The following is a 15,993-nucleotide window of genomic DNA, read 5'->3' on the forward strand; positions in this document are numbered from 1 at the left end:
CGTGACCCACATGCAGAGAGCGCACGCGCGGTTTAGTTTTATTTTTTTGAAAAGCGAATTAAGTAAGACTTTACAGAAACACGTCTGTGCAGGTTTTGTTTGTTTTACAGAAGATAATTATTGCCACTGTAGAAAAAAAAATCTCAAATCTTTATGTCAAAATTCTAAAATTAAAGTCGGAATTGTGAAGTTAAAGTCAAAATTATGATATTAAAGTTTGAAATTTGGTATTAACGTTTTAATTCCGAGAAAGAAACTGTAACTATGAGAGAAAAGTATTAATTCTGAGATTAAGGTCAGAATTCTGTTAATAATGTTTTCAATTTTAATAACAAAGTAAAAATTCTGAGATTAAAGTCTGAATTCTCATAGATTAAATTTGGAATTTTAATAATAATGTTTGATATTTTAATAATAATAATGTTAGATTTTTGAGATTAATATCAGAACATTGAGATTAAAGTCTGATTTCTCATAGATTAAAGCCAGAGTTATAATCATAATGTTTTACATTTTAACAATAAAGTAAACATTCTCAGATTAAAGTCTGAATTCTCATAGATTAAAGTCAATTTTTTTACAATAATGTTTTAAGTTTGAATAATGATAATGTCAGAACTCTGAGATTAAAGTCATAATTCTGAAATTAAAGTCTGATTTCTCATTAATGTCACAATTTGGAGATAAAAGCCAAAAGTCTAACATGAAAGTTTGAAATGTGATAATAAAGTTAGAATTCTGTCAGATTAGAGTCAAAATTTTGAGATTCGAGTCCAAAATCTTTCAGATTAAAGTCTCATAATAAAGTCAGAATTCTGATAATAAAATTTTACATTTCATAATAAAACTACAGTTCTGATTTTAAAGTCAGAATTCTTTCAGATTAAAGTCAGAATCAACCAATACCGATCCTAAAGCTTTATTTGGGAATTGTGGATTCCTTAATAAAACCACCTTATGTTGCATTTACAGCTGCCAGTTTTTTGTCTCTTTCATTTTTGCACACAGAGACTGAAATGTTTTTCAGTTCTTATTTGAAAAGTCATTGAAATTAAGCCAGGTTTGATTTATCTCACCACAAATTCTTAGTTAAACTTTAGACGGAGACTAATACATTGTGCATCACATCAGGTTCAAATGATGGCAGCATTATATCACCACATTTATCTGATGTAAATGCTGTATTTTCATTAACTGTAAGCATAAACTCATTATAATGAACAGAAATAAAGGCGTAAAGGCATCAAATGTGTGTAAATAATCTGCTTCACTTGATAATGGAGTTACTGAAATAAATGAACGCTGCAATAACATTCTAAATTGTTATAGTATTTTATATGATATGATGTTATTAGTCTCATATTAAGTTATTTATTGTATGACACGTTGAGGTTTTTCTCCGCTAGATGTCGCTCTTGCACTCAAACTTCATTTTGCCTTTATTGCACCGAAACTCTCACAAATAATAATGATGAAGAGGAAGATGATGGTTGTTGTTTTTACTATTAAAATGAACTTTCCATTCAATTGACTGAACAATTTGTGTTTTTTTGTGTCGCCATAGCAACCAACAGTTAGCTGTGCTTGGATAAGCAGACTGGTTTGGTGTGTGTATCTTTGGAGGTGCTAAAGTTACATATCCACCCATTTTCTGTTCACCCTTGTCCTTGTGGGGTCAGGAGGTGCTGCTGCCTCTCCAGCTAACCTCCCGGACGAGAGGCGGGGGTCACCTGGACAGGTCACCAGTTTGTCTCTGGGCAACACGGAGGACACACAACCATGCACACACACACTCACACCGAGGGAGAATTTAGAGAGATTCTCTTAACCTGACAGTCATGTTTTTGGACTGTGAGAGGAAGCCGGAGAACCCATAGAACATGCACAGGGAGAAACTCCATGCAGAAAGACGGGAATCGAACCCAGGACCTTCTTGCTACAAGGCAACTGCGCCACTGTGCAGCCCTAAATAAATATGTAGACATACGTGGACGATAAAGACTCTTAAATCTTACACAAAGGTTCATTTTACTTTACTTTGTGCAAATCCAGTAAACCAAGCATAAAGTGTAAGGGATTTGTTTTAAAAGTTTTCCTTGTTTCTGCATTTTTAATTAATTACCCAGAATTTATTTTTATTTTATTGTTGCATATTTCGCATGTTTAACGTGCTGTTGTGTAAAAAAAAGTCTCTTCTCCTGATGCAGTCGCGGCTGTTTTGTATAACTGTTCCGAAGGCCGCTGTTTTTCTAAGCAAATTTCCACCTGCATCTTGGCCTTTTCATTGGCTGAAACCACAGTCAGATTCCCCTGCGAAGTTATCTGATTGAAAATCAGGGAGGGGAGAAAAAGAGCGAGTTGCGAGCGCAGATGATGCTTCTTACTCTGCTTTAACGCTTCTGCAACTTTTAGGAAACGGATTTCTTTCTCTGTGTTTGTTTTGTTTTTGTTTTTTCCTGCGACGCATTTTGGATCTATAAAGTTTATCATTATTGTTTTAATTCGGGCTCAATTAACGGTGAGTCGGTGCCAACTGTTTCACATTTTCATAAATTGTACAATAACTCAAACAGGTAGTTAACAATATCTTTTATTGTTTTTGCTAAAAAGAAGAAAAACTTCTTCAAAATTACATTTTAGCTCTAACCAGTTCTAAAACCTTTATAAAAACATATTCTAATGTGTAGTTTACATATTTATTTAACATTATAATGACATTTTAGAATGCTTCATTTTATTTATTGCGTTAAAAACAAATAGAAAATGTTCTGTGCGATATTTTTGCGACGCAGAAACAACATGCCGCGGTCATTTCTGGTGAAAAACAAACGGTGCGCCTCTTATAACATCCACCGCAGTTATGAAGAGGAGCAGCCGACGGAGTTTGAAGACCAGGGTAAGACTTTATCTGTAACTTTAAATGGAAAATGCGTCACTTTTTCTTCGCTAAATAAACGACATTTTCTTAAATGTCGCATGCATTAAAAATTAAAGTTGCTTGCAATGTGCTCAACTGTTTTGTTTATTTCTTGTGCGTTTATCAGAAGTCCCGTCGCAGCTGCAGAGCACAGACTCATCAGAGGAGCCCCTGTCTGAGGGGCCCTCCCTGCCCGCAGACAGGTGCTCCCCTCCGCAGGATTCAGAGCCGCAGTGTCCGGTACCTGCTCACCCAGAGCCGGCCAGCCCGCCGCGGGGCCCCTCACAGCCCTACTACCTAACAGGTCGGTACCTCAGCCAGACCAGCTTCACACTAGCAGGGGCCTGTGTCCGGACGTTTTAAGCGTTTCATATCAGTTGATAGTCATACATAGTTGAAAACATGTCTGATCCGGAAATGGTCCGCAACATCTTAGTAAACAAGCGCAGCGCAAAGCATAGCGGGATGGCTTGAGATCAACAAAAAGAAACTATGTGGGCGTTCTTGACCAGTAATAGAGAGATTGAGCCGTATAAAAACGGAAATGTTCCTCCGATCTCATACTATGATATAATACAGTTAGCAGCCTAGTTAACACAAAGAGTTCATATCAATCAATCAATCAATCAAACTTTATTTGTATAGCACATTTCAGCAGCAAGGCATTTCAAAGTGTTTTACATCAAATCAAACACAAAAAACACAATGCAACATAGAATCAACAATAAAAACAGAACATCAAGTCAGATTCCGTCAATAAATTTGCAATTGATTATGTTTCAAATACAATTCTAAACAAGTGGGTTTTTAGTTGAGATTTAAAGGAAGTCAGTGTTTCAGCTGTTTTACAGTTTTCTGGAAGTTTGTTCCAGATTTTTGGTGCATAGATGCTGAATGCTGCTTCTCCTCGTTTGGTTCTGGTTCTGGGGATGCAGAGCAGAACCAGAACCAGAACCTGAGAGTTCTGGAAGGTTGATACAACAGCAGCAAATCTTTAATGTATTGTGGTGCTAAACCATTTAGTGATTTATAAACTAGCAACAGTATTTTAAAGTCTATTCTTTGAGCTACAGGGAGCCAGTGGAGAGACTTTAAAACTGGTGTTATGTGCTCTATCTTCCTGGTTTTAGTGAGAACACGAGCAGCAGCATTCTGGATCAGCTGCAGCTGTTTGATTTATTTGTTGGACAGACCTGTGAAGACGCCGTTACAATAATCAATACGACTGAAGATAAACGCATGGATGAGTTTCTCTGAAGTGGAGTTCCCGATGTCCATGGATATCGGGAACTCCATGGACACAAGAAATCAATGTTTAAACGGATTTGTAAAGGACTTCAGATTAGATTAATGACAAGGTTCTGGTAACTGGCAGAGTAAGTACTTAACGTAACAAACACGTAGGCTACAAGTCGGTGTTAGCTAGCAGATAAAAGCTACAGTAGCTACGCTAATTTTGCTAGTTCAGCTGCAAGTAGCACCCTAAATATCGCTGATATTTTACTCAAGTAGTTGTAATGTTTGTAAGTTAGATAGGAACGAGTCGAGAGCTGGCTCTTGTCATAGCAACTCCATAGCAACCGCCTGCCAAGATGGCTGTCAGTTACAAAGTTCAAGGAAGTCTGACGTCACATGAAAATTATGTATTGATTAGTTTTTGTGTTTTGAATATGTGAAATGCAGCCAAGCCAACCTTTCCTGTTTTATCCACAGTTATTGTTTATTTCTAAACAGTTGCGGCAAAACCTGAAATTTGCTACTTGTAACCCAGCAGGTTGTTGCTAGGTAACCAAAGAGCGAGTGAGTTAGTTGATTGTATTAATCTAACTTAGCTACCTGTGAGAGGTTGAGTATTAAGTCTTTACTCTGCCTACATCTCCAAGAATGCTGTGCGGCTCTGGATCAGAGTTCAGTGAAAAGGTTTTTATGCAGTAGTCTGATTCTGCTTGTTCTTCTTTTCTTCTTATTAAACTTCATATTATCATCATCCTCCCAGTGGGACTAGATATGAAAATTAGTCACTTGGCTATAATCTCATATATTTGCATGTAAATGCTAAATGATATCCAATGTCCCATTTTTAAATAATAAACTTGAAACTTTGTGCACATTTTGTACTTCCATCTAGTTCTCAACTGCTTTCTAAGAAAAACACTCAGCAGTTTTTTGGCAATAAGTTAAATAAGTTAATTGTTTTTGGTGTCTGGAAACGAGCCTTTTCAAAAAACCTCCGGAATGTAACATTACAAATCCACAGGCACTGCGTCATTACCTATAGCAACCCCAGCCTGTTACCTAGCAACCTAAGAGGAACTCTGGTATGGTTGGTCAGCTGGTTTTACCGCTCTGTGTGCTGTACAATGGCTGCTGGAAAGCTAAAATCTCATTATCAAAGAATGATTTTGTGCACAAACTGTAACGAACATGTTTTGTGTTCTAACCTGTTGAGGGAAGCATAATATTTCACTGTTCAACCTGTTCTCCCTGTGTTAGAGCCCCACATGGCCGAGTTCCCATCTTACTACAAGCCTTCGTACGCCTGGGAGCCGGTGTCGTCGTCCTACAAGCTGCGGCAGCTGAGCTTCAGCCCCACGGTGCTGCAGCACGCCAGCAGCCTGTATGGCGGCCACATCAGCCGCAGTCCGCCGCCGCAGCAGCCGCTGGACTGCAGCACGCACTACTCCCCCACCTCCAACACCTACCACTGCATCACCTGTGACAAAGTAGGCAGCTTTTCTCATCACTGCATGGAATATCCATTTTTAAAATGATGATTTCATTTATTAAAATAAGGGGCAATCAAACCAACCTCGCCTTGTATAAATTATTCCACCCAGAGGTGTCCAAAGTGCGGCCTGGGGGCCATTTGCGGCCCTCTGGGGCGCTGTGGGCAGCCCCCTTAAGTTCAATTTTACAGTGGAGCAAAAAATAGGAAGTAGAGGTTAAAAACTAGCATGGACCACACATCTCAGAAAAAAATGGGATCAAGAACTTTTGAGGAGTTTTGTGCCTCTGGTATGGCACAGACCGTTTGGTACTTCATGGTTTTATTCAGAAAAGATGTTTAAATTTCTCCTTTAGCACAAAACTCTTTTTCAGAAAGGGTAAAAACAACTTCAAACTAGAGTAAAAACTTTTTTCTTTGCAAAATTAAAGAAGTTTGTTTGAACTTTTGCCATTTCCATCAACATTTTCTCCCAAATGTGCGTGAGAACATGTTGATGGCTACTGAATCAAAGCATGTGGGAAATCCAGCTTAAGTCATGATTGAACAAGAGCCAGGTTGGTGTGAGTAAATGTTTTCTGTTAACAAGTGAAATCAACATTTGTATTTAATTTCCCCAGGTTATTTTTGCTGTTTTTTTTTGTTGTCCAGGTGTTCTCAACTTCTCATGGACTGGAGGTTCATGTCAGGCGGTCGCACAGCGGAATGAGACCTTTTGGTTGCAGCATCTGCAGGAAAACCTTTGGGCACACTGTGAGTCTGGAGCAACACATGAACGTTCACTCCCAGGTAAACAAAAACACAGATTGCTTCAGGTTTTGTAAAAATTGTAAACTTGTAAAACTGAGAAAACAGTAGTTTGTTGTCATGCTTCATTTATTTTAGAAATTATTGATTCTTTAAGTCTGAAAAATCTTTTTTAAACCCCATTGAAAGTGAAAATTCAATATGGCTACCGAATAATGGCTGTAGTGAAAGGCCATTTATTTGTTCTTGTGATTGTTTTCATGTCATTTACCATACTGGCATCCACAGAGTTATACACTGTCTTTGTGTTAATATCAGATAAATACCTTAATATTGTTTTGTGCTGCTAACAAAAGTTAGCATGAAAGCAGATGTTTGTCTTTGAAAACGTAATGTTTTGAATCTAATACAGAGACATTTGCATGAGGAATTTCAGATGATTTATGCAAAAAAACCCGTTTTTTTATTAGGAGTCAGAATAAATCGTTAAAGGACTGCAGTTCTACTTTTAAAAGATCGCAGCCTATAACTTGTAAAAACTATCAAATGGGTCTAAATTGTTTAATTTTATTGTATGTTCAGGAAAAAAGTTTTGAGTGCAAGATGTGCGGTAAATCCTTCAAGCGCTCCTCCACGCTGTCCACTCACCTGCTCATCCACTCCGACACCAGACCATACCCCTGTCAGTACTGCGGGAAACGGTTCCATCAGAAGTCGGACATGAAGAAGCACACGTACATCCACACGGGTAATTACAGCGGAGATCCTCCCTCTCCGTTCTGGACTCAACCTGCTACAGCATCAGCTGTTAGGGAAAGTGTAATATTTTGCAAATATTACACTTTTTATGTCTGCAATTAACAATTATTTTAGTAATCGATTATTCCGACGATGAATCGGATAAAAAAGAATCACACTCTGCTGATTTTTATTTTATTATTAGAAATACATTTGAAAAAATAATTTTTTAAATGAGAAAATAAGCAATTTATTGCCTAAAATGCAACAACACAGCAACCTTTCATTGGACCTTTGACTATTTGTACACTGATTAAGATTCATCTGCAGCTAAAACAACAGTTTTGGGATTTTAGCACAAATAAGTTAACCTATCATTTGAAAATAGCTTTTTTGTATTAATTCAGATCATATATAATGCAATATTTAGAACTGTGCAATTTACAGGGCAATACATTGCAATTGAAATTGTTCTCTTTTGTGCAGAGAACACAATACATAAAGTTATTTTAAAAGATTACAAGAATAAAGTCGGATGAGAAAAAAGTTGAAATAATACAAAATTACAAAAATCCAATCATGGTATTATGACTTCAGTCTCATATTATTTCGACTTTATTCCTGTAATATTATGACTTTATTTTTGTTATTTTTTTCTTAGTGTTGCCCTAACATCCACTCTGGATTTGTAGCTTTATGTGAGCTCCGGTTTCGGATTTTGTTTCTGTCCAAAGATGTGCTTGATGATATCAACTACTTTCCAGGTGCAGCATGGAGGAATTGTTTCCAGAGGTTATAAAGCTGCTGATAAATCAGAAAAAGAAGTTTAAACAAATATCCCGTCAATTTGCATGTCTGGTTTTCCTGCTTCGCACCGCGCTCTATAAAAGGAAGTCTGTTCAGTTGACATTTGTTGACAGCAAGGCTTCGCCAAATCTGAACAAAGGCGTAATTCTTCTCGATTGGTCGCTAGTAGAAACTTTACCTGTGAGGTGAAAACATCTGATGCTGTTTTTAAGCAACTCTGATTTTTTGCAGCTAAAGGAAAAAAATCAAATCAGTCACGGTAAAAATAAAAAAGTGAAATAATTGTCCTTTTCGCAGGCGAAAAGCCGCACAAGTGCCAGGTTTGCGGCAAAGCGTTCAGCCAGAGCTCCAACCTGATCACCCACAGCAGGAAGCACACGGGATTCAAACCGTTTGGGTGCGACGTTTGCTCAAAGGGCTTCCAGAGAAAGGTGGATCTGCGCCGGCATCACGAGAGTCAGCACGGCATGAAGTGAAGGCGCCCGAATGTTTGTACATATTAGATTTCTATTAAAACAACAAGTGTCAGGTGTGCCTGGGATGGTAGGACTTCCTCAGGCAAACTGAAATGTAATATATAGGAATTCATCTTTAAGTGTCTGTATAAATGTGAAAAATTGGTATAATTTTGTATTTATATTTCGGTCACTGCAAAAACACAAAATATCACCAAGTCTTGTAGTCTAGTTTCAATTCAAATATCTAATGTTACAAATCAGAAGCCGCTTCGCCGTTACCTAGCAACCCCAGGGAAGACCGGCCCGTTACCTAGCAACCTCAGGGAAGACCGGCCCGTTACCTAGCAACCTCAGGGAAGACCGGCCCGTTACCTAGCAACCCCAACGGAACTCTTTGAAAATCTTCGTGCATTTGAAATAAGACAAACTAACTTACAGGAGATAGGAGCTGGATTTGAGTCAATAATTCCTTAATAAGTTAAATAAAACATTTTAACTTATAGAAAAAGATTATTTAGATTATTTCACTTTGAACAGAGTTAAGGAGTAACTACTTACCTTTACTCAAGTAAATTTTTTGGAAAAAAATTACTTTTTATTATGCTGTACTTTTTACTTTTACTTGAGTAATTTTAATTATGAAGTATTTCTACTCTTATTTGAGTAAAATTTCTGGATTTTCTACCCACTGAATAAAAAATAAACTAAAGAGTCACCAGACACAGACCTGCAGTTTTTGTTAAAACTTCATAAGTTTTTTATTGAAAGAAAATGATTTGGAAAACTGATTTGTTATTTTTTGTTATCTATATGAATTATTGTCATTTTGGTTCTTAAAATACCAAAGTTTACACTTAATTTTACATTTTACATGATTAGGTAATTTCTAAATATCAAATGATAATTTGATCACTTAGTACTTGAGTAACTTTTTACCAAATACTTTTTTACTTTAACTTGAGTAGTTGAGTAAAATATGTTGAAGTAATTATACTCTGCTGACATCTGATTGCAAGTATCTTAAAAGTAACTTTTTTTTAGCAAGATTCAAGAGCCTATTTTGAATCTTGCTAAATTGGCTTTTTATTAACAAAAAAGTTTATTAACTTTTTTGTTAATAAAAAAGTTCCACTTGCAGATTATTTCACATATAATATTGGAAGAATGTAATAATCTGCTGGTGGAGCTAATCATTTTTAGAATCAGTATTACAGAATTATTTACTTAAATGAGTTCTTATCTTGCTGAAAATGACTTGGAAGTTAATTTAGTCTTATTTTAAATGTACTTGAACTAGAAATTACACAAACATACTTGACAGTATTTTGTATTTTTGCAGTGTTTGAATGATTCATGTTGTTGGGGATAATAAACGAATTGATATAAATTGCAATCCTGGAAAATCTTTGCTTTTCCTTTTAGATAATAATCCGTGTTTCATAACCACACACTTGTATTTTTTGTTTGTTTGTTTTTGCGCCACGTTCTCGTCTAAAGCAGGATGTGGGATTCCTACAGGACTGTTAAGTCGGGTGAAAATCTGTTGCGTGACCAGAGTGATCCTGCAGTCAAATAACACACCTGGAGCGTCATGCAAATCCAAACGCAGCGCCTGATAGTGGACTAGAAAGCACCAGGAAGGGAAAGTTAGGGAAGCGTTCAGGAATTGAAACTCAAACGGCTTCAAAAACATGAAAAAGGAGAAGTCAAATCAGAGGAAAGCTCATGAATTCTGCATTTGGTTTCATTGGTACACAGGGATTAATGAGTGTGTGTGTGTGTGTGTGTGTGTGTGTGGAAAAGGGATTGATTACTTGAGTTAACTGCCACCCCACCCTTCCAGTCTGTTGGATTTACTTACAACAAACAAACGGCAACAAACGCCGCCTTCCTCAAACACCGAAGCTGCTGGCGTGTTAAGCTGCTGGAGGCAAATCAGATCATCAGGAACGACCTTTAAATCTGACGAGGAGGACGGCGCAGGAACCACGCTCACCTTTCAACCAGGACGAGTCAGCAGATCCACAGGACGCCTCGCACTGAAAAAACACAACATGTTAACAAATACTTTTAGTTTCTAGTGTCTTAGTCAAGTGTAAATAGGTCAAAACTAACTGAGCTCATTTTCAGCAAGACATTGGCTTTTTTTTCTTGCTGTTTGCTACATTTTTTGCACAAAATTATTCTTACATAATGAGATTTTGGCTTTTTTAAGGCCTTCTGTCACTTTAAATCCAAATAATCTGCTGGGGGCCACACCCACAAACTCAACATTTACACTCACACGTTAAAACAGCTGAAAACAGATATATATTATACTACTGTACATCTTTGAAGAGCAGAAGTGGAGCCTACTGCACAACCACCAAGAATGCAGCAAGTTGTTTCTGATGGTTAGTCAACAACAAAACACTTGTCTTTTCCAGCAGCCATTGTACAGCGCATACAGCAGTAACCATCCTCTTCATGAGTCTGTATTAGGAAAACAGAGTGTCTTCAGTCAGAGGCTTCTTCAGATTCACTGTAATACAGACTGCCACAGGAGATCTTTCCTCATCAACAATTACCATCTACAATAACTCTTATTGTATTAATATGAAAAACCAGAATTAATAAAGTATTTCTGAATTTGAACTGATTTGATGCAGCAGTAAAACCAGCTGACCAAATGTCCTGGAGCTCAGTTTGTGTTGCTAGGTAACGGGAGGAATTCTGTTGGGGTTGCTAGGTAACAGACTTCTCTGGAGTCACTAGGTGAAGCGTCAGTGCCTGCTGAGTTGTGGCGTCACATTAGTCCGGTTCTTAAATGACTCATTTCCTAGACACCAAAACACATGAAGCTCCTGCCCAAAACTGGCGAGTGTTTATTTTTATTTTTAAATTTTTTTTTACAAACTCTTGATCTGTTTTTAGAAGCAGCAGGAACCAAAATGGAAGTACAAAAACATGCAAAATGTTAATTTTGCATAATCAAAACGCTGTAAATAACAATTCCTAAATATGGATGTAAAAGTACTTCAAACTTATAATGTGGGTAAAATTTTTTGTTATGAGTGAAATTATCTGCCGGTGGAACTTTTCATCAATATTAAGAAATTACTGACTTAAAACAAGCTCTTATAGCTAGCTGGAAATGTACTTGTAATTTAGTTTTTTCTTATTTCAAGATACATAGAAACTAGACAAAAAATATACTTAGCCAGATTTGTGTTTTTGAAATGTTCTTTCACATATCTGTGGTCCAAACTGACCTTATTTGACCAAACAACTCATTCTGCTTTTCTTTCATTACTTTCTTCTTGCCACTTCAGCTAACTGCAAACCTCTGAGGCCTTCACAGAACACAACACCGATTTCCTCCAGATGAATTCAAAAACACACAGAAATTATGCAAATTCACAATCTGTCTTTGGAAAACATTCCTTTTAAACAGTTCACCGATTCTCACACACATGCAGGAGCTGCATTTATCCCACTAACAGCCAGTAATTCTTGATATTTTTCCAAATGTTGAATGAAATCCACCTGTATTTAACTGTTAGGCTGTGCCTTGCAATCTTACAAATTCAAAATGTTTGTGTGTGTGTTGTAAACGTAAAATATTTGAGTTATTTCCAACAGTGAAGAAGAAAATCCAGTCTTTTGCAAATCTAATCTGAAAGAGTTTGCACGACTGCAAACCATAGCTGCAGAAATCAGAGTATTCCTGAGAACGGACCGTCTGACAAACAAATCCCAGGTCTCTGTATGCAAAATTTGTTGGCAAATAGAGGCGACAGGGTCAGGGTTTAATCCTTGGGAACAGTTAGACGTGCTGCGGCCGCAGAGCCCCGGCGCGAGGAGACGGAGCAAATCAAAACGGTGCACAGGTAAGCAGCAGAACAAAAGCCTGGGATCCTCCAGGGTGGGACTGAGCAAACAGGACGCGAGTCCTGGAAGGGGAGGGCCGCGGCTGCCGGGGTTGCCTGGGGAAAAACGGGAAAAACTGAAGGAAACTGTTTTCTGACTCATTCCTGCTAGGTGTGCAGCGGGCTAAAAATTTTTTTTTTTTTTTTTTTTAGGTAATATGGTTTAAATTCTGCTTAAAGTTGTACTTTCTGTGTTGTTTTTCAAAAAATGTATGGGAGAAGCTACATTGTTCTCCTTAAGGATCAGCTGGAGCAGAAACACACAGCCAAAGTTTTGCAAAGTGTGCAAACTATCTGGCAGAAACAGGTAGAGAGATAAAGCAGGATGTTCTGGATTTGTTTTGCAAATCTCCATGCAAATGAGCCGCAGCCAGTACTCTGGAAGCCATGCAGGATGTGAAGAGTGTCTGAGCAAACGCCCCAGGCTTCAATGAAGCATTCATGGAGTCCGGGCAGGGAGCCGTTCTCCCTGCCGGAGAGTTCAAAGTCACGAGTGGGAATCTGAATCACTGTTTACTGTTTTAAAGCTCCTGTCATCGAAGCGTACACTGCAAAAACACAACATCTCACCGAGGAGTTTCAGAGATTCTACTGCAAATGTTATCAGTACACTAGAAATAAGAGAAAACTACCTTACAAGCAGAGTTGGGTGGGAACTACTTACATTTACTTGTCTAAATGTATTGAAACAAATGTACTTATAGGAGTAGTTTTATTTTATCATGAAGTATTTCTAATTTTACTTGAGTAATTTCTTGGATGGCTACTTTTTACCTTTTTGAGTACCCACCTCTGCTTGCAAGTAACTTTTCAGCAAACTTTATGAGTTTGTTCTAAGTCAATAATTCCTTAATACTGATTCAAAATTTTTAGTTCCACTGGCAGATTATTTCACTTATAACAAGACATTTTACCCATATTACAAGTCAAGGTTATATTTCATCTATATTAAGGACGTTTGGGTACCTATTATACAAAATTCACATTTTTATTCTTACATTTGGGTGTCAACTGCCTCTAAAAACAGAAAACACAAAGCCAATTTTGAATGAACCTCGAAAACCTCTGGAATGTAATGTAACAAATCAGCAGGCACTGCGCCGTTACCTAGCAACCCCAGGGAAGGCCAGCCCGTTACCTAGCAACCCCAACGGAACTCTGCAGAGATCTTTGCACATTTGAAATAAAACAAAACTAACTTACAAGTAACTTTTCAGCAAGATGTCAGAGTTTAGTTTAAATAAATAATTCCTTAATATTGATGAAAACGTTCTGGCAGATTATTTCACCTATAACATGACATTTTTACCATATTTTAAGTGAAATAATCTTCCAGTGGAACTAAAACTTTTTCATCAATATTATTAAAACAAACTCTTATATTTTACTGAAGAGTTACTTGTAAGTTAGTTTTGCCTTTTTTCAGGTGTACTAAGATATCTGCACTTGAAACTAAACCTAAAATACTTTGTGTTTTTGCAGCATAATATGCAAGTTACATTTTTACGTACAAAAATTCTAAACTATTCAAAACATGGTCAAATTATCTACACATAAAGACACAAATAATTGAAATTTTACAGATAAAATGAGAAAAACAGGAAAACGTTTTTGGTTTTTTAATGTTTAATGAAATGCCAGCATCATTCCTGAACAGAAAAAGTAACTGTCTGCAGATTTCCTCTGTGTGACTGACGCCAGGAAGACGCCGAGCGATCGCTGCTGTCAGGACGGGCGTGATGCAGGGCTGCAGTCTGCCTGGCTACAGATAAGTCCTGTGGTGACGGCTAAGTGACGCTAGCTAAAGTCCACGCCTGACTGAGCAGCAGGAGTCAACAAAAACAAAAACCATCAACTTCTTTTAACGTGTTTTCATTCAAAGTTTACACCTGTCTTTGAAGCTGCTTCTTGACATTCAGATAAAATTGAATAAAAGTTTAATTACGTTTTTTAAACTAACTGAGGCAATTAGATGTACTTTATCTAATTGTACATCTAATTAGATGTACAACGTCACATTCTATAAAGGTGACGTTAAATATATCCCAAATCTTGAAAACTAGACTTAACTTTGGTTTGTAATAAAATATTTTTTTTAAGTTGTGTTGCTTCAACCAGCTGTTTTCTCCGAGTTCTTGGAAGTTAAAATTCCAAGCCAAAAAATAAAAACAAGAACAGAACATGGAAACTTGGAAAGTCGGTTTTCTAACTAACCATAACCTCGAAATCCAACGTAACCCAAATCTGAAATGTTCTGTGTTCTAGCAGTTTATCTCCTGGTACATTCACAAACATTTCTGTGGTTTAAAAACTGAAAATTTCCCGTATGTTTATAGTATATTTCCTGTTATATTCACAAACATTTCTGGTATTTGAAAACTAAAATATTCTGTATTTTTACAGTAAATCCCACTAGCGTTGATATGAAAGCAGGAAAAAACAGTTTTTAAGTTTTGTTTTGGGTTTTATTTTTTACAGTGTACAGTAGATTTTCTTTTAGGGGCATCAGAGTGAAGGGGGATGAATACAGATGTCTGTTACACTTTTCATTCCACTTTTCAGTTATGCATTATGTGGTTTGCCACATAAAATCCAGACAAAAAGCAGAGGCTTGTGGTTGTAAAACGACACTCTGTGTTGATCTTTCTGCAGCCTGATGTGGTTAACATCAAACTACCTGAAGAAACCAGTGTTCCTCCACACTTCTTCACTTTTATTTGTGGTTGTTTTGGCGCTTCCATTGCTTTGCATCCAGATTAGCGAACCTGTTATGATTCATCCAGAAGAGTTGTTAATCTCTAAGACATCAAGGCCCAGGGTTTTTCCAGGCCTTTCAATATTTTGCATGTTGTGTGCGGTTTTGCATATTGCATGCTACATTTCGACCAAATCAGTACAAATACAGATGATGATTTCATTACGAGTATCTCAGGAATAGCAGCTAATTGATCTCTCTTATACTTCCGTCACAAAAACAAAGTAAAATGTTTTTTTTAATTTTGATTTTATAGTTTACAAGTTTTTTTAAAAAAATTCCAGTTATTAGATTATTTAAAAGTTTTTTTCACCAGTAAACTGTGGGAACAGATCACTTTAGAAAATGCTTAAAAGGGCAGTATCCCAGGGCTCCAGATTTTGGGGGCGGCCCACAGATTTTAATTTTATTTATTTTGATTGAATGCATGATTTTTCAGACATATTTAAATAAAATGATGTGTATTATGTTCTGACCTGTGAATTTTACAATGAGGTGTTTTTGTTTGACAATATGGATGATGGTTAGCTAGCGTGCTAATTCCCACATATTTACACTGTCATGAAGGATGGTATTGTTGATTAATGTGCACAACTAATTAAAAAATGTGACTAATTTAGACATTATACTTCATATAAGAGTCTAGGACCATTTCAGGTGAATTGTAATAACATTTTGGCTTTTTTCAACATAAAAAATGCTCAACTATTTGAAAGTTATTGTAAGTTTTGGAAGGAATAACAATAAAAAATATAATTATCCAAAAAGTTTTTTTCTTTTTAACATTTGTGGCTCTAAACACCTTTAATTTATCTGGACTGGGAAGCAAAATGGCTGGACTGCAGAAGATGCAGTTAACTCATGAAAGTCATTAAAATGTTATAAAGTCAATAAAATGTAAGAATTCATACGCGAATAAAGTCATAATATTATGAGAA

General features: G+C 36.8%; 1 protein-coding gene across 1 annotated transcript; it reads left to right on the forward strand.

Annotated features, from left to right (window-relative positions):
- The first annotated feature begins 2,366 nt into the window (after window positions 1–2,366).
- gfi1b (growth factor independent 1B transcription repressor) lies at window positions 2,367–9,795 on the forward strand. The gene is made up of 7 exons (XM_044144194.1): window positions 2,367–2,518; window positions 2,793–2,896; window positions 3,045–3,221; window positions 5,411–5,640; window positions 6,294–6,431; window positions 6,972–7,137; window positions 8,232–9,795. The coding sequence occupies exons 2-7, from the start codon at window positions 2,800–2,802 to the stop codon at window positions 8,408–8,410; spliced, it is 987 nt and encodes a 328-aa protein (XP_044000129.1). The 5' UTR covers window positions 2,367–2,518; window positions 2,793–2,799; the 3' UTR covers window positions 8,411–9,795.
- The last annotated feature ends 6,198 nt before the right edge of the window (window positions 9,796–15,993 follow it).

Source organism: Gambusia affinis, linkage group LG17, assembly GCF_019740435.1.
Source record: "Gambusia affinis linkage group LG17, SWU_Gaff_1.0, whole genome shotgun sequence".
Lineage (NCBI taxonomy): Eukaryota > Metazoa > Chordata > Actinopteri > Cyprinodontiformes > Poeciliidae > Gambusia > Gambusia affinis.